At 37.1% G+C, this 20361-nt stretch overlaps 1 protein-coding gene across 2 annotated transcripts in view; it reads left to right on the forward strand.

Annotated features, from left to right (window-relative positions):
- ITGA1 (integrin subunit alpha 1) overlaps positions 1 to 9451 on the forward strand; it is a 183202-nt gene extending 173751 nt beyond the window's left edge. For both annotated transcript variants that reach the window (XM_078066707.1, XM_078066708.1), the window contains one exon: positions 3425 to 9451. In XM_078066707.1, coding sequence (XP_077922833.1) covers positions 3425 to 3469 — 45 coding nt within the window. In that variant the 3' untranslated portion in view covers positions 3470 to 9451. The remainder of the gene's footprint in view (positions 1 to 3424) is intronic.
- Positions 9452 to 20361: the final 10910 nt, after the last annotated feature.

Below are 20361 nucleotides of genomic sequence, written 5' to 3' on the forward strand. Positions count from 1 at the left end.
AATGTTAACATCAGCCCTCTGAGAAAGACACGACTATGAACCTCATTTTATTAATGAGATGCTGGGACGTACAAGAGTTAAATATGTTCCCCAAGGCCACATGGTTTATCAGATTCAGAGTAAGGACCTAAATCCGGACCATTTTACTTCCTTGCCAACACTGTTAACCCCTTGCTTTGTGTTCCCTCTTGCTTTTATTCACTCTGTTGTGCTTACAACCTTTTCAACAAAGTATATTAACTACATGTTATATTTGAGGACATTAAAGCAAAGAGAAGTTAAGTAACTCTCCCAAGATTACCAGCTAGTAAAGGACTGGATGCAAGCAAAGATCTATCAGCAAAGCCCATCCCTTTCCAGTATCTCTCACTGCTAGAAACCTCTAGGCAGGGCTCTTTATTCTGGAGCTCCAGGAATTGGGTTTTGTTCAAGAGGGTCATGAACTCTCTGAAATGTATAAAAACATTTTGTTTTGGAATGAGAGTCCCTAGTTGGATTCAGACTTTCGGCAGCTCCATTATACTAAAAAGATTAATTGCCCCTCCACCTGCTTAAAGCCATATGGAACTTCCCTGAAGCATGTATTTGGTCTGCAGAAGACTCAGAAGAGCTACCCAGGGACTTTTTTTATACTTACTAGACCTGGAGCAGAAACCTCAGGACTATCCCTTCTTCCTCCTTCTTCCAAATCTGACCACTCTGGGGCACCTGGGTGGCTCAGTCGGTTAAGCGTCTGCTTTCGGCTCAGGTCATGATCCCAGAGTCCTGGGATCAAGCCCTGCATGAGGGATCAAGCCCCACATCAGGCCCCCTACTGGACGGGGAGCCTGCTTCTCCCTCCTCCCCTGCTCGTGCTCTCTCTCTCTCTCGCTATCTTTCTCTCAAATAAATAAATAAAACTTAAAAATTAAAATAACAACAACAACAACAAAATCTGACCGCTCTGGAAATTCATTGGAACTCCCAGGGTCCATACAGGGAACAGGCCAAAGATTCTTCCTGGAGCTGTGACTCTATTTCAAAAAGCACTGTCTTTATATAATTTATCCTTGCAGTACACATGGTAGAAATTAAAGTTTTTCAAAATGTTAGTAGTAGCTTGTTATACTTAATATTGAAGAGAGAAGGCTTTTAGGGGGCACAGGTTTAAATAGATTGAGAAACACGTTCCGGAATATAGTACCACACATTGAGGGAGAAGCCCAGTCAGGCCAATATAACCAATAGATTGAAATGAGACTCAGCCCACAGAGAAGCCCTAAGAAAGCAGAACGTTTTTCTCTCTTAACTTGATTTCATACTAATGCCTGAAGTTCCATCACTGACGATTTATTTACTAATCCGAAAGCTTTATTCCTCATCCAATATACATATCCTTGGTGGATGTGGACGGGGAATAGCGCCACCATTTTTTAGTCTTTTATATATTAGTTAAATTTATTCATTCAACATTTATTCCATATTATAGTCAGTAAGCCCGTAATTTCTACCAGGTACTGTTGAATCTGACCCTTTGCCATAGGGTTTTGAACTAGGGATAAGCATAAATAAGATCTAGCACTTACTGATAAGTAAATATGGAAAGGCAAAGAAGGAAAGTGAAAGTTGTAAGTCTGGGCACTGAAAACAAACTTAACTCATTTTTAATTTTAACTAGTATTGGCCCCAGCCAGTTTGAAGCTATGTACTGCATTCACCTAGTCTCCATTCTTATGACCCAACTTCCGCTAACAACCCATGTTAATAGAATTAGTTGAGTGGAAAAGTTCAGATAACACAATTTAGTTTTAAAATAGAGCACTTAGGGGTGCCTGAGTGGCTCAGTCGGTTGAGCGTCCAACTCTTGATTTCAGCTTAGGTCATGATCTCAGGGTTGTGAGATGGAGCCATGCATGGGACTCCATGCTCAGCAGGGAATCTGCTTGGGATTCTCTCTCTCCCCCTCCCTCTGCCCCTCTCCCCCACCCCTACTACTCGCTCGCTCTCTCTCTCTCAAATAAATAAGTCTTAAAAATAAAAAATAAAATAAAATAGAACATTTAGTATGTGAAAGCAAAGGAAGTTTGAAAAGATGCAAAAAGACTTGAGAGGGAAAGGACAAGAGAGAGAGCAGGACAGGACAGGAGAGAGAAAAGTCTTACATTCACCACCTGTTCCTGTGAAAGCCTTGTTGGATTTATTTTCAACTCAGGACCTGCAGGCACAAGGTAAGGAGACTGATAGTTTGTGAATCCAGAACTTTTATTGTTGGCTCAAAGAAAAAATCCTGAGACATAGAATTGCCACTCGAAGCAGGACAAATTTATTGTTTTTTCACATTTATTTCTCTGTTGTCACCTTTTCCTCATCTACCACCAACTAGATTCTGACATAATGGAAGACATAAAGCTCTGTCATGGTGAAAGACATAAAGAAGTTACCTTCTGTAGCTTAAAACTGCATTTTGATCATTTATCCCATCTAAGCTCTCAATTATTCAATAATGATTTTTTAAAAATATACCATTCTCTTGCATAATTCACCATAACTTCATTATTAAAATGATATGGAGGTACTATACTTTCAAAGAATTAACTCATTGTCTGCTTGAACTATTATAATCCACTCTCAAATAAAAAAAAAAATACACAGACTTAAAAAAACACTTCTCTAGGATGCTTAATTTCCTTTTATTTAAAATACCCACATTTTAGATGAGATTATTACAAAGATCCCTTCCAGCCCCTATACTTATTTTTATTATAATGTACAATAGGAAATAAATAAAGCACTTATAATTTTTATAATGACCCAAATTACAAAGTATAATGAAAAGTAACCCACATTCACCCCTTCATGAAATTTCTTCTATGTTCAGTGAGTTCCTTTTCATATCCAAATGATACAGCATGTTTTCAAGAGGCACTTCCTGTCAAGCCTATAAAGGCAGATGTTCTAACACATTTAAAGTTAATCCAGACAACTCAAATCTCCCCCACCCTCAGCCATGGTGCATGTGCCAGTTTCCCTCCCCCAGCTCTAATGACCTCAATTTATGACCATCAGTTATTTGATGGAATTTCTCTGCCACATCCCTGAGAAAAAAGATGATGGCAAAGTGCCATTTAATGCCAGCTAACTGTAGTTTATATGTCTTTCCAAATATTTTCCCTAGTACTAGTAAAAACCACATGTACTAGTTTTTACTAGGAGACATGATATATTTAACCAACAAAAAAGTTTTTAAAATGAAATAGCAATTTGATAAATGTCATTTCTTGACAGTCAATATTACTTAATAGGTCAATGAAAAAAAATCTCAATTATATTAATTATTTGAGTGCCCAGAATCACTAACATAGTATTAAATTTTATCCAAGGAAATTAGTACTTATTATCTAAATTCAAATAATTAATTGTGTTATGTTTGGTATTTTCTCAACAGATTGGATTCTTCAAAAGACCACTAAAGAAGAAAATGGAGAAATGACATATTTTACAGGAGGAAGGAAAAAAATAACAATTATTCGATGATCTATCCTCAGGTTTGCCTCAAATATGTGACAAGAAATTTATTATTACAGTTAAAGATATAGTCACATAACTATATGTAATCCATCAGGGATTAATCATTTGGAAAATGACAGATCAAGGAAGATCCAAAAACAATACCATAAAGATATATTTTGTAAAATGATGAAAAATATTTTTAAATAATTACTCATTTGTGTTATTTAAGTAAAATTACAAAGTGTTTTGAAGATGAAGAATAACTTGTACAAATATGTTTATATATTAAATCAGCATCCAGAGTATTTAAGGAATGCATAAAAAGATTTTTATGATCATTGATAAATTAAACTTTTTCCATTGGTTCCTGATGGATATCCACATTCAGCATGATAGTCAACATTTGTAAATGACAAGAAAGGAATTAACTGAAAAAGATCACTTCTCCCTATTTAAATGAGAAAATTTCCTGGATAGAGTATATATAAAATATGGACTGAAAATAGAATTAAGTCACAGAGAATGCATTCAGCATCTTTGTGTTCGGTTCTGTACTTGGAGTTTTTTGGTTTTTGGTTTTTGTTTTCAAAGTGTTTAGAAACAATTGAGCTGATGGAAAACGAAGATAGACTTGTTTAAAGGCAACTCACTGGAAGGATTAATTTAAGCTTTCACAGAACATGCTTAATTTTGACATAAGCCCTAAAACTCAAAACTTTTATGCTGAAAACAACACTTCACAGCAGTTTTGTGGGGCATACCAGTGATTTGTCATGAAAAGCCGTGTTGTGCGTGGGATATGCTAAGATGGCTTCTGAATGGAACATGCAGATGCCGCGGAAATGCCCAGCTGGGCAGCTTTTGAACGTTAGCGGTCCCAGGATGTAACCCAAAGTAGGAGCTTTCTCAGCTCCTTGGCACATGGTTCATTTAAACCCTCAAGCTGTGAGAGTATGTTTGTTTTTAATTTTTTAAAAGGTATTTAAATTTCCAAACACATTTCTTATTTTTATGAAAGTCAGTATTCCATTTCAGTATTGCGCTTTACCAAGAAGCCACTGCTTTTTTAGTGTGGCATATCCATATTTAAATAGAACTCTGGAAATGTATTTTAAAGAATCTGAGGTTTGAACTTGCACCAACAGAAAGATATCACACCTCTGTATGAGCTTCTTTGCTCCTGAAGTGATCATTGTGGTGCATCGGACTCTACTGTAGATAAGCTCGTAGGTTGCTCCGTTTCTTAGGAAAATAACAGGGGATGAATGTATTATAGCCGCATGTGTGAACTACTGCTGTAAAATTTGCTGATACTTCTGTAACAGCTCCATCTCTCCACCGGGCTGACCATCACAAGACCAGCACCTGTCCAGCAACTTATCCAGGAAGTCCTGGACTCTACTATTCTCAAAAAGCATCAAATCAAGGGAGAAATTAAATGACATAGGTTTAATTTTTAAAACTAATTTCCAAGGAATTTCCAAGGCCGACTCAGAGTCGGCCTCCCTCGTAGCTCTCCACATCTATGTCTAAGATCCCGACGATCAAAGTCATGCACCTGGGAAGTGCTGAGGTCATCAATACTAGAAGAAAAGCTCAATCTTTCCAGAGATTTGATATCCTCCTGCTGGTCATTGTTCAGAAATATCCACTTCGGGAGTTTCCTTCACTCCCACTACCTATCTCCAGGTTCAGAAGTCATTCTTCCCACCTGTTCTTTCTTTGCCCAATAGAACTCAGGTCTCTCTTATTCAGAGTCGCCACATTGCACAGCCTGCTCAGCAGCTCAGCTCCAATCTCAGCACATTCTTAGAAGTAAATTGAACAGGTAAACTTAAATTCACACTTGGCCTCTATGACTGCTAGGCAAAGCATTCACTGAAGCAGGAATGTGCACATTTCAACCAAATACGATATTAACCCAGAGGGGAAAGATGGAAACAATGGCATTTTGAAGTTGTTAGGAAAGACAGGAAGAACCATTTGGACAGATCAAATAGCTACTTATAAGCCTGGCACAGTTCTTAACATAAGTTGTTCCCAGTTTTCAAATAGAATGTTTAATGAACCAATATCCCTTTTCCCTAATACTATTATTTGTTGAGCTTTATGTGTGTATATGTGTGAGCATCTGTATGTGTGTGTAAACACACATGTACACACACACGAATGGACAAACACAAATCAAATACGAAATACCTCAATAATACCAAATGACGGGGTTTGACAAAAACGACAAAAAAATAAACACAAAAGCTACACCAACAAGAAAAGTTTGATTCATCCATTTTCATTAATTCATTCATTCATTTTCATTAATATTTAACTTTAGTGCACAGTTCTGCAACTATCTAAAAGATGTAAATGTGGAAGCTTTGATTAAAATAATAAGTCAACAGTACAAATGTTCTAAAACATAATCAATGATTAAGAAATATACTAAACTATCATTTTATTCTAAAACACTTAATAAGAAAAGTGAGTGCTATTTAAGAATATGAGTTTATGCCAAAAACTTTTTTTTAACTTTGGTATTTTACAAAATTGATTATTTCTTCCATTGTGAACTAAAATATGTATGAAGTCCCTTTCCAGACCAAACTTAGAATGGTATATTGGTAAATTATTCAACAACTGGCTCTTCAGAAGGAAAAAAAATCCCTGATTTGTATAACTTGCCAATTTCCATGATTTAAATAGGCTTGCCATGGCCATTTTCAAGCTACCAATATAACCCTAACCAGCTTGCAAAACTCCTGAAAATTGATCTGTCAACTCTCATGAACCAGTATAAGCTGGCTTCAGCACACCATTGAAATAGATTAGATGACAATAATAGACAATAGATAGATGATAGATAGATAGTTAGATAATAGATACAGAGATATAACATGTTAAATATATATACATACATAAATACACACCATATAATCATATTTCAAATTATGCTTTAAATGCTCATCTCAAGCCCAGCAGACAATGCTATCCCTCATTCTTCAATTTCAATTTCTAGAATTATAGCTTTCCTTTAATATTAATAAAATGATACAAACTTTCAGGCGAAGCAAGGAGTTGAAAGCAAGAAAATACAAAGGGTGACACAATGAAAATCAGACCTTCATAGGCACAAAGAAGCTGTCTTACTTTCTCGAGGAATCCAGAACCCTGAAACGATACTGTGAAAGTTCATCCTTTGCAAATATTTGTAATTTCTATGATCCAATTTGAAATTCAGTGGTCCAATTTATTCAGTTATTTTCTTTGAGCCTTAAAGTCATGGGCAATTTAATCTCTGAATATTTCCATGTCATCAGTATGCTTAAAATGAGGCTTATAGAGGGAGATATTTTTGTAAAATTTGATGCTTACTCAACCATAATAAATGTACCTACACTTGCAAATACCTATTAATACCTATAAATATATATATTCTCTTTTCCTTTTACAAAACCAATATCTAGACTCAATTGGAAAACAAATATCTGTACCAAAAGCAAAAGGTGGTTGCACGTGTTTGACTCAAGCTGGGTTGTAGCGGCCGTGAAAAGCTGTGCCCACGTTCTCCCCAGGCATCCCCTGCAAGGGCCACAGCTTGTAGGGTGAATGGCCGCGCCTCCAGCTCCAGGCAGTGTGCTTTCATAGAGGATAATGCCTTTGTCAAACGTGGTAATATGCTCTGTGCGAATTAACTGTCTTGCTTGGCACAACACTGAGAAAACTAGGGAAGACCCAGGTTTAGAGCATGATTCATGTGCTTAGTGCAGTCACGTTATTGTTAAAGTAAGGAGGCTTCTGGCAAATCCTTTTTTAGAAAATAATACCCTCTGCATCCTTCGTTTATTTTCAACACCTCTCAAGTCCTCTGCATTAGTGATCACCCCTCCCCCCACCACCACCAAGGGAGATTTTCAAGAAGACTACTGGAGGAAAATCTGTTTATATGTGCTCTCTGTTTGCTGTGAATACCAGCTTCAGTGAACTGATCATTTATACAGGATTTCAGGCCTCAGTTCTTCTGTGACACTCTAAAGGCATAACATGATATAGGCATAGTGTAATAGGGACAAAATGCCCTGTATTTCAGAGAAGTAATATCTTTAACAGATTTACCAACCTTTGTGGGACGCTGTCAGCAACTATGCCAAGGGTAGGATGTAGCCACCAGCACCCTACAATCTCCATCCTCACCCATGGACATAATAATCCAAAAAATTAAAAGAGGGCTCTAAAATCTTCAGACTGATACTATTTTTTAACGTAATTTAATTGTAAACAGCAGAAATTTTTTAATGCAAACACAGCTTCAAGATGAGTCCACTCGGCAACCCCTTAATATCAAACTGCTGTCCCTAAACCTCTCCTACACAGAACTTCTGAAATCACTCCTAGATGTTAACTCTGTAGTACATTACAAAAGGCTCAATTCTGCTGTTACCCAAATGGAAGCACTATTGTGCAACATCTTATCTAAAACAATAAAAATAGAGCTAACATCTAACATTGTAATCTGGTGAACAAGTCAGTATCTTTGATCATCATATTAAAATTTAACCTTGAATTTAAAAATTCCAAGTAACAGCCTTTAACCATCTACCTTGAGGAAACCTGAAGGAGCTCCTAAGCCCCATCGTTCCCTGCGACATCTGGCACCAGGAGGTCCAGGTCTTAAGCAATGGGGATGGATACCTCTGCCTCTAGAAAAGGCCTGACCTTAACTCCTGAATTCACTGCACCCCAGATCAGCCTGGCCCCACTCCATATCAGATATACACATAAGCACTTCTTGCTGAAAATTTACCATACTGAAAAATATGCAAGGGTGAGTTATCACTTCAAATGTACTCTGCTTTGAGGTCAGCTTTTTTTTTTTTTTTTTTTTTTTTTTGCCTTTTTAAATATATCAGAACCTTTCCCCCATAACTAATGAGTGCTGAACTTTACCTAAGACTTCCTTGCATTTGCCTCCTGCTGCGGGCTGGAGAATTTCCGTGCCATGAGGACCGGACAGCAGGAGCTAGAGCCCATCTGCAGGATCTTTCTGCCTTCTGCCTTCTGCCTTTCAGTTGGTCTCTTCTCTTCTCAAGTGCACACTAGGGATGGTTTGTTTTGATTTGGAATTTCCTTGGCAAGGCCATTATAAACTTCGTGCCCCTTGCAGGACCTTGCATGGTTGCATGTTTTTTCTGGTGAGTTGAGACTTGGAAATCCTTTAATTATCTGACACACCACAGAAACCCTGGCCGTAAACTAGGGACCAGTGACACTCCGAACTATGATGATATTTGATTTTACTGTATTTCAAGTCACATCGTTAGGGGGAAAAAAAAGACTAAGTGGAATTTTAGAAACTCTTCTGCAAAAGACTGAGACTGGCAGTCTTCCTGTCATGCCCCCAAGGCTTCTTGCATCTTGAGAGACAGAAAAAAAAAATGGAGGGGGGTTGGGGAGAGGAAATAAAGCTATTTATCTTTTATATATACACCCTTCTTTCTCAAAATACCGCAAGCTTCCTTAGACCACATCGTACCCACATGCTATACTAACACATGTACTTTGCACAAGTAAATTGTTGATCAAATAAAAATATATTCTTCCTTGCTTATTAGCTGGGACTAATTTCCTGGAGTTTAGTACACTTTGTCTCAAGTAAAAACAATCATTTGAAGCAGCAACATATCAGATCTTCTTCATACTGGAATCATTTCATACAGGACATCCTGATACTTCGCATTTAATTCTGACATCTCTTGGCCTTATTGCAGGATGCAACAGCTGTCTTCATTAGGAAACATTGGCCTGTGAAGAGAATGGTGTACTGTGTATTACTACTGTGAGGGTGTAAAATTGTTAACAGTGTGAAGAATTGTATCCATTTGATTAAAAAGAAAAATATTGTATATAATAACTACTGCCCTGAAACGTGTATCATATCCAATAAAGTTTTCAACATGGTCTGACATAAGGTGTATTGCATTGTGTATTTTTTTATTTACCTCAGAATAAACTTATTAAAATGAATAACTTAAGGGTATGTGCATTTCTGTAAGACTTTTATTGGACAAACTCATTAGAAGAAAATGTTTTCATCTCCTCAAGAACAAAGAAGCACAACCTTTGTTGACTCTAGTAATTTATTAGATGCCTAACTTAAAACCATTTTTAAAAATCAGTTATCAGGTAACAGTCATTAAAGTGACAGAGTTAGAAATAGCTGAGAGAGTAAAAGAGTATTTTGAATATCCAATATATGGTGTATCCCGTACAGTGATTTGAGGTCAGAGGTTTGGTATTTTTGGAATAATTCTTTCTTATCTTGTGCATCAGCTGTGCATCTTACGTCAAGGTAAAGGAGCATCCTGTCTTATCTAGGAATTTTTTTTAAATGATTCAAAGAAGAATGTGATTGCTGTGATTTTAAGTACATAAATTTTATCCAAGATTAGTATTTCTTCCAAAGCTCCAGCTTTTTTTTTTTTAAGCTCCTTAGTAGGTTTTCACTTTGATGGTCTAAAAGGAAAAAACAAAAGCAAATTAAGTGTGTCTGTGCTGTTTCCTGTACACAATATAGCAATGTGATTAGTCTTTTGCAAACTTGACACAAAAGCCACAGAATCCGTATTACTACATATCTTCTTCTAATGGGATGTTTTAATAATAAATTATCTGTTGTATAACAATAGATTGGACCACATGGTGAGAAACAAAAAAAAAACTAAGAAATGAAAAAAAGTTATTTTCTTTATTTAATCTATAATTCAAAGAAATATAATTATTTAATATATAAGGACTGGAAGAAAATATAGGAAGGAGTTTTAGCAGTAATTACACAGGTTCATCTTGTCACTGTTTTCATCCTCAACCCAGGCTGAAGGATGACTGAGGTACTTTCACAGAAGAAATGGGCTGACTTAGGAAGTTATTTACAAAGTCTTGTACTAATTTGTGTTAGCACATGTCTCCAATGCCCTGTCTTTTCTCTCCACTGTGAGATAAGTAGTTTTTCTGCCATATCACCCTTCGCCCAGGATGAGAATACACAGTGGAGGTACTAGGAAAAAATCTAGATATATCCACTATAAAATAAATGGCATACATCAGAACTTATTATTTGTAAGGCCTAGGGCATAGGCACAACATTTGCTTTCCTGTCCTTTGTGGTGTCTTTTTCACTTTTATAAAATTAATGTAATAATCCACAGGCTGATGTCAGGAAGAATTTTCACCGAAGAGAAGTGATCAATGAGGACTAGGGGTGACTTCTATTTTCTTCTTTAGAATAGTTATATTATTTGACTTGTTTTTAAATAAATGAGTATCCATTTTTAAATCAGGAAAGAATTAGGGTAAAAGGGAATATATACACATTGTAGGATATCTGAAAAACAGAAAAATAATTTAAAAAGAGTCATAACACCAGAAATTGCTAACATCCTATTGTCCTTCTTCTGGGCATACATGCTTATTTTTTACATATTTCTACTTTGATATGCTTGATATCACAGAGAACATGGTACCCTGTACCTTCTAAAAATCTTACATTCTCGGGGCGCCTGGGTGGCTCAGTTGTTAAGCATCTGCCTTCGGCTCAGGTCATGATCCCAGGGTCCTGGGATCGAGTCCCACATCGGGCTCCCTGCTCCGCGGGAAGCCCACTTCTCCCTCTCCCACTCCCCCTGCTTGTGTTCCTGCTCTCACTATGTCTCTCTCTGTCAAATAAATAAATAAAATCTTTAAAAAAAAAATAAATAAAAATCTTACATTCTCTTTTTAATTTTTTTTTCGTATTAAAATGGTGATAGCCATCAAATTCTTTCCCTCACTCTGGAGCTGACAACAAGAAGAAAAACTACCCCTCTCACATTCTCTCTAAGTTAATAATTATTATACACACATATATATGCTATACTAGAATTCTCCATAGTCCAGATGTCAAATAATTACTTTTTTTACCTACTTCTTCAAACAGGGGTGGGATGGGCCAGACACCAAGGAGTGGATATGGAAAGATGGGAAAGGTGGTCTCACTAAGTATAATAGCAAGTGTGGCCCCACTGATTATGCAAAATCAACTGGGTTATTTTATTAACAATCCTTGAAAAAGAAAGAATTTTTGCCAGAAACAAGAGCTGTCATCATTACATTACAAGCATTACAAACAAATGAAGACAGTGAAGGGGAAACAGAGGAACAAACAAAACACGAGGCATATAGAAAACACAGCAACATAGCTAATGTTACTCCAACCATATCAATAATTATGTTAAAGGTAAATGGTCTAAACACTCAAATCAAAAAGCAGAGATGGTCAGTCTGATAAAAGAATAAGGTCCATTTATATGCCCTCTAGAAGAGACAGACTTTAGATTCAAAGGCACAAATCAGTTGAAAGGAAAATGATGGGGGGAAAAAAATATGTCATGCCAAGAGGTACCATAAGAAAGCCAGAGGTGGCTGTATGAATATCAGACAAAATGAACTATAAGATGTGTACAATTCCAGACTTGGGAAGAGTCTAATTTTGTGAGAGAGAAGGAGATCCCTGGAATTCCTCAGTACACAGAAATCCAAGTTTATACTTGAGCTGAATTTGATGTCTTGCGGATTTTCAAGGACTCATTGGTGGCTGAAATGAAAATTTCTGTGTGGATTAGAGCAGAATCATGGAGTCATTCCACTCTGAGAGTTGAGTCTTAAATTAGTGTGTAGAGTCCCTGACCTGCACAAATTCCAGTTACAATGGTCCAATTCCTCCCTTATGGCAGGAATAATAGAAGGAGCACCATTGTGTGTAGGCACCCAGGCTGCCAGCCCCTTCACAGATGAATGCAGTTTGGTCATGGGCCGGTGTCCCAGTTAGTACTTGACTGGCAAGAACTGGCTTGAATTAATAAAAGCAGCATTGAAACATCTGCAGGTTTGGTCTTTAGCTTCCACTTTGCTCAGCTATTTTTTTTATTTTTGTAGTATCTTTCAACCGAGCATGTGTGGCAGGAATTCATTTAGATACTACAATCCCAAATGACATTCCAAAAGCAAGAGTGGAAATGCCTCAACCTGGTAAATAAAGGATAGTATCCAGAATTGGTCATCAGACTATAATTAGTGGAGCTGGAAATTAGCCATGCTGGAGACTCTAACCGTCCTCGATGAAATGCCCAGGGCTCTTTAGTTTCACATGCTGAGTCTCTCATTTTGTATTTTCTTCCTTCCTTTACTCTCAGACTTTTATATTCTATTAGCACCCAAGTACCATCTGCTATTCCTTTTCATTCACTTTTCAAACCCTTCTTTCATTCCTACCCATTCTGCATGCCTCATCATTATAAGGTGGGTAATTCGGCAAAGATTCCAATTAGTGTATTATTTGACAGCACAGCAGTTTTTCACCTTTTAAGATGGACCATATCTTCATGAATGAAGATTGTATGTTTAAATGAAAAGTCATTTGTATTCTGTAAGAGCTATAAGAATTGGCACATGTGAAGCAGGTAGTTTTGAATGGAACTGATGGGGCTGGGTGAAGTCTCCCATTTTTCTACAAGCAGAGGAAAAAAGGGAAGAAAATCAACATTTATTGCCTACATCTCACATGCCAGGCAATTTTCTAACATGTTATTTCATCTTATCACTAACACTGTGGTGATATTATTATTATTTTTGTTTTACAGGTGATGTAACTGAGACTCACAGGAGTTAAAGGGCTACTTCTAGGTTATAAAGCTAGTAAGTGGTAATGTTGAAATAAAAACCAAGTTCTATCTGGTTCCAAAATCATTTCCCCCAACAGCAAGGATTTCAGAGGTCATGGGAAGAGAAATGAAAACACAGAGAGATGCAAAAGAACACACATCTATCTTTGTAATTACTGGCGCATAGTAGGTACTCAGAAAATATTTGTTTATTATTGAATGAATGCCAGAATTGATAATCTGAGTAAAGTTTTATTTATCTGTATCTCTTTGGGAGGAAAACTGTGAACATATAATATGGTCATTAGTCATAGACTCGTAGATTTGAAGGCAATTTAAAAGTCATCCAGTACTGGAAATTTCTCTACAACATCCTGATAGTATGACCCAGCCTATTTCAGGCTCTTCCAAGAGTGAGGTTTTCACCACTCCAGCTGGAAATCCTGCTCTGCTTTTGAGAAACACTAATTGTTTGAAAGCATGCTCTTGTATCTCAAATTCTAATATTAACTCTGTATTAACCAAAGTGTTAGTCCGTTTATCTAAATCTTATTTAACCTATTAATTGTATCTTAGAGTATTACATCCCATAAACTTACTACTTCTTGTGCAAAGTAACACTTAGTTTAATTTTTCTGTCTCCATATTATTTTAATATCTAAAATTGCCGCTCAAGTTAATGTCTGTCAATTTATTTTCCTTCTACCAACTGTCAAGACTCTCAGACGAGTGTTTTAACTTACCCAAAAAAAAAAAAATTCAATGTCTGTCAATTTATTTTCCTTCTACCAACTGTCAAGACTCTCAGATGAATGTTGTAACTTATCCAAAAAAAAAAAAAAACAACAAAATTGGAGATTAAGATATTAAGATCATTACAATATGATAAACTATTTTAAAAATCAAGACAACATATGACAGTGCAAACATAAAATACAACACAGCTATGATGCATTTTGCATCTAACAATCTTTTTTCATAGTGACAAGATAGAATTATGAGAGTTTATAAAATGAAAGAACGCATTTTACAAAGAATATATTAGCTCATGTATGGCACTTCCATAGGTGGAGAAATTAGTACCACTTATTTAAGATCTTAGATACAATGGTCAGCTCTTAGAAATCCTGATTCTCTTGGCCTTTTTGCTGGCCTTTGTCACAAGCCAGTTTGTTGCCCCTTCCAGAATGATATCTGTGTCCCAAGCTTGAAGAAGTTAGGTAGAAAGCCAATCCTTCTTTCTAAAAAATCAGAATTGTAAAACATTTCCGAGAAGTCCTTCCTCCCAGCAGACTTCCACTTATACCTTGCATAATAGTGTTACATGACCATTCCACATTGCAAGGGAAATAGAATATTTCACTTCCAGTGTCTATAACAGAAGTAGGAGATGAGTTGGGTGAGTGCTCGCTTCAGCAGCACATATACTAGAGATGAGTTGGGTGGGATTTGGTATTAAGTGATTAAACTCATAATGTCCACTTAAATGGTATTTCAGATATAATCAACATGATTACTATCAAGTTTATTCTTATATGAATGGAACTTCAGACGAGGAAGGATCTCTGAAAGCCTTTTCAACTCCAAAACTCTATGGAAGTACAAAGGAAAAATTAAAAATATTTTTCACAATGATTTAACACATGTTCCTCATATCATGAATCTATATAGCATCTTTGTAAGGCTCATCTAACATTTAAAATTCTAGAACCATAATATTATTTTAAAATATTTAAGACTTTATTCATTTATAAAAATATTAATTTAACAGACATTTATTAAGTATCTACTGTATGCAAGTAATTTTATACCTGAAAACTGAGGAGCAGTCACCATTCCCCTAAAGAGATATCAAAAGATGGTTTTTATCTGAGGGTAATCTTTTCTGACAATTCTTTGGAAAATGCTTTTGGCAGAGTTTTGAGTTAAATGTGTTGACTCTCAAGCTCCAGTCTCTCTTTCTCAAGGAAGTCCTACCGAATGGCACACTATGATTTCTCTCTTCTCTAAATTCCTATGGTCTGTCCCAGTCCATATGGCACTAAATGACATTTTAGTTTTATACATACACATTTACGCATCTATACCTATTCCAGTCCCTTCTGAAGATAAAACTGGGCTCACATTAACAGTTACAAATATCCTTGGATGTATCCAACCCTTTGTTCTTTGACCTGCAGTCTACCTATTCCTGGTCCTTAAAAATATACCCCCTCCAATTCTTTCTGGAATTCCCAAAGGGCTGTCTTATGTTCATGAGCACAACTTCTTGGTTATCAAGTGGTGTCTGCCATTTTCTTCCTCTAGTTCTTGCCAGTGGCATCTTTTGCTGATGGCATCCTCAATACAAAGGTACTGTACTGTCTTCTCTTCTAAAATGGGGATGAGAATACCTTCCTTCTGCCTATATTTCTCTCTGATACACTTGTGGTCCCAATCCTTAAAAAAAGAAAGAAAGAAAGAAAAGACACACTTTCTATCTTAACCAACCAACAGAAGCCAAGACAGACACTTTTCTGTAATCAAAGTTGTCCTCTTTTCAGATGCCAGACCTTGTTTTATCTAGCTCCTCCATTAGGGTAACTCCAATTATAAAGCTCCTCAAACTGAAAGCAGACTGACTCCCAGTGAATTCTCCCTTCGGTCCTCCAGACCTACACAGGCAAAGTCCAGGCAGGGGCCCTTGTTGCCTGAGCACGCCCTACCCTACAAGTCTCCTGTCAGCTTCCTGAGGGCAGGATGCTTTGTACTTCTGTTTTGCTCTGCGTCTGCTTTCTGTGCAGTACTTAGCCACAATAGGTACTCTGTAAACATGTGCTGGATTGAATGTGACCAGACCTATTTAGCATGAAGAGAGTAACTTTTCTTGCTGCACAGAATTCAGAAGTTAGCTGAGGCAAAAATGAAAATGAATACAAGATTTTCCCAGAAATGTTGATGGAATTGCATTTGATGGCATTGTCAGGAAGACATCCCGAACTGATAGAAATAAGAGAGGAAGAGGGGACTGCTCAGACATCCTAGGGCTACCTACTTCTCCAATGAGGCATTTGCATTATGTTTAAGTATTACTCCCACTGACTATAAAAGGAAACAACCATTCTCTTTAATCAATTTTTAAGGTCAAGTCAGGCAAATGTGCTTACATTGAAAGTGCCTTTTAAAGATGTAATTAAATATGAAGAATTAGTCTCTCTTCTTTCCTTTCCTAGACATTGTGGCATAAACATTGGCATTTTGTTTCCTTAACTCACTTCCTAAGTTCACTTCCCTCCGAGCTCTTTCCCCAGATGGCGTTTCTGTAGCCCAGACTTTACCCCACCTATCTCTCTTTCTATAAACATATTCTCTTTTTACTTTGGATTTTAGAAGTTTTTAAATCATGATGATTCAGATATTTACATACAGTAGTTTATCCTTTTCAAATCAGCAGTTCTACAGGTTGTGAAAAATGCACAAAAGCATGTAACCACCACCACAATCAAGATATAAAATGTTTCTATTGCCCTAAAAGTTTCCACATGCTCATTTTAGTCACTTTTCTCTCCTCGTCCCAGCCTTCTCAATGGGTCTGATTCCTGTCCATTTAGTTTTGCTTTTTCCAGAAGGTCGTATCAGAGGGTTCATAAAGTATCTGCCTTTTGTATCTGCCTTTTCTCATTCAACATAACGTGTTTGTGATTTATCCACGTTCCTTATATATGTGTTTTCCCTTTTTACTGCTGAAAAGTATTCCATTGTATGGATGTATTTTGTGATTATGATATATTTATTAGTTAGTTTTTATTGTCTTTGAAACTTACAGGGTGGTGGCAGGAGGGGATTGTGATTATATTATAATTGGCTATTTTTGTTTTGTATTTCCTGTGAGACAATATGGCTTTGAAAGACCATCATGCCTAGTACTCAACATAGTTATATGCCTTGTATTGCCTGAGTTGAAATGTACTCAGATTTTATAAGCTGCATGAACAACCTGATAAATGTATTTGATGCTTTCCTTATAAAGCAGTTTTGAAATATTGTATCTCAAAGTGTAATTTGGCCACCTAATAAAGAGAATGAACTTTGGAATAGGGGAGACTTGGGTCCACATGCCCACTCTGGCACTGAGAGCTGCACTTGCTTGGACAAGTGTCCTGACCTTGGCTTTCTAAGAATGAGCTTCACTCACACAGTAGAGAACATAATACCAGCCCATAAGTTGTGATGAAAAGCCAAAATCAAATAAATTTGGAATAATAATACATGTGGCATTCTTAGCACTTGGTATACAGTAAATAGTTATCTTACTCCCCTCTTCTCGGCTCCCTATCCTGAGTAGTCTCTTTGGTATATATGGATTTTTAATTTCTGTAATAATTTAGGGCAACAATTTAGGGCTTTTCCTTTAAATTTCAAATGACTTATTTAAACTATTTTAAATGGCTTGTTGTAATTCTCACTGTGGATGGCAATAACAAATGATTATTTTTTAGTCAAAAATATGCACATTTTCTTTTTTTTTTTAAGATTTTATTTATTTATTTGACAGAGACAGAGATAGCAAGAGCAGGAACACAAGCAGCGGGAGTGGGAGAGGGAGAAGCAGGCTTCCCCTCAAGGAGGGAGCCCGATGTGCGACTCGATACCAGGACCCTGGGATCATGACCTGAGCCGAAGGCAGACGCTTAACGACTGAGCCACCCAGGTGCCCTGCACATTTTCTTTTTGCCCCAGTTTATAGAACATACATTTATATTCTAACCATGTAAAAGAGCAACAGCTGGTGTTTGTTTTGGTTCAAATTAAGTTATATATTAATGTACAGAAACTGACTATGGAACTGGTTGATCTAATCTTTTCTGATCAGCCTTGATGTTTGTCACTTATCTTCTTCATCCACATATTCACTCTGCAACCTACAACCCAAAGATGATAAATACAGGAAGTTCTGCTGCTTTGCTGCAAATATGGAAAGCCAGTAAGAGGAGCATATAAAGTAACCCTAATTTGGGAGGTGGGATGGAAACAGACTATAATCAAAAATGAAAGGCAACTTATACACAGTAATGTATAATGTACCAAGCAGATGTGTATGTATCTTAGATTCTCAGCCTGAGGCATTCAGTAGTTAGCTTATAGTATTACAATAACATTTCTTTGACTCAAGTCCTACTTAGAGATGTGTAGGAACCTCAGGCCTAAATCTTTCCTTCTGATCTTCTGTGGGTTACTAGACTGTATATCTCGCACATACCAATTAGCAGCAAAAGTGTCCTCTTGTCATCCTTTTCCTTGGCTCCTCTAACTACCATAATGGTCCCAACTTTCAACCTGGACTGCATGGCATGGTGTCCCGGTCATTGTGGTCTTCTCCTGCTCTTAGTGTTGATCACTTGTACATGCTTAGTGGTTTGAGGAAGGAAAAAACTTTTCCCTCTACTCTCCTAGGTGTTCTGGCTAGGGCCCTATGACTTATATGGACAAAGAACAGATTAACGAGAAAAACAAAACAAGTTTATTAACATGTCCATCAAGCATACATATGGGAAAATCAGTGATGGTAACTCAAAGGGGTGGTTAGAATGTGGGGATTATATAGCATCTTAACAAAGAACAACAATTTTGTAGACAGATTACAAGACAAAGGAAAAGTTAGGCTTTTGGGGCAGCAAATAATGGAAAGATAAATATATGGAGAAACTCATGAAAGTTAAGAGCTAGTGGATAAGGTTTGTTATGTAGATTTCTCTGGTGCCCTCTCCAGGCCAGTAAGAGTCTAGAGTTGTCCCTGGTGATGAAGAATTGTCCTGACCTTCCTGGTAGAAAGGAAAAGGCAGAGAGATTTTCTTGTGCCTGTTTATTCTCTATTGCCTTTACTCAAAATAATCCTTATGTCAAAGTGGCATATTTTGGGGGGTGTACTCTGAACCCTTTCAGGGGCTTCTAACTTATAATCATTTCCTCCTCTGGTCCATGGTCCAGTAATGTTTCTATTGAAATGAGAATATTTACCACTCCATTCATGTTATAACTTAGCCAAAAATGTCTCACTATCTTTTACTCTATCACTGGAATGTTAGTACCATTTTTACCATTTTGCTTTGTAATCCTTTTAATATCTACCCCCCACTCCAGGATTTAGAATGGACACCTTGTTTGACTCAAATTAATCTTGCCCCTTAAAAACCTCTTGTTTCTTGGATCAATGTTTTACACCTTACCCTCCCCTAGGGGTAGTTCTTTTCCTGGAAGTCTCATAGCTCAAATGGATATATGGGTCTGCCAGACTAACCCTCAGTCTCTGTCTGGGTCCTCAAGTTAGCTTGCCTTCTCTGAGTACCTCCCCTGGGCCCTCTAGTTGAAGGACACACAGATATGCATGCATACATGAGTACACATACACACACCCCTACACAACTGCATGTATTTTTAAAAACCTTTTAATATTATTTAAAAGTGTACTAAGACATAAATATGTAATGCCAAGACATCAAATTGAACAACTTAAACATGTACAATTTATTGTATATCAGTTATACCTCAATGCAGCTGTTAAAATACAAATATAATCACTTAAAATCTTATACTTAAAAAAATATATATAAACATATGGAAGGAGTTTGTGCTAGGGCTGGAGCTGAGTTTTAGTCATATATGTCATGTGGAATTAGGTAGTTGGGGAAGGAGAAAGCAGAGAATGGAAAAGAACAGAAGCCAAATTGCAAGGAAATATGGTGGAAAAAATTTCTGAGCCAGACTCAAAAACAGAGCCAAAGGTCAAGAGGAAATAGTGTTTCTGGATAAATGTGGTAACTTGTTTGAACACTTTGTGACCCAGCTATTCTGGACCCAGCTATGCATCCTGGGGGGATTGGGGAGGAAAGAATGGCCACAGGTAAATCTGACTGGATCTTGTAATGCACTGGGGCATAAGAAAGCCTTCTGGGGATTCCATCTAAGAGAATGTCAGTCCAAGGGGAGGTAGCAGCCGCCTCATTTTAAGGCAGAGTCCCAAGCAAACCTGGCAACATGAAGCCTGAAGTCATCATAAGTTGCTGAAATGGAAAAGGATCTATGCCCATTTAGTGGTGAGGGAGAGCACGGGCCTCAAACAGCGGGGGCCAACAGCAACTAGCACTGATCTCCCAGTGCAGGTGTGGAAGTCATAACCCACGGACATAAGAAATAGTTTATGAGT

This window comes from Halichoerus grypus, chromosome 2 (genome assembly GCF_964656455.1).
Source record: "Halichoerus grypus chromosome 2, mHalGry1.hap1.1, whole genome shotgun sequence".
NCBI lineage: Eukaryota > Metazoa > Chordata > Mammalia > Carnivora > Phocidae > Halichoerus > Halichoerus grypus.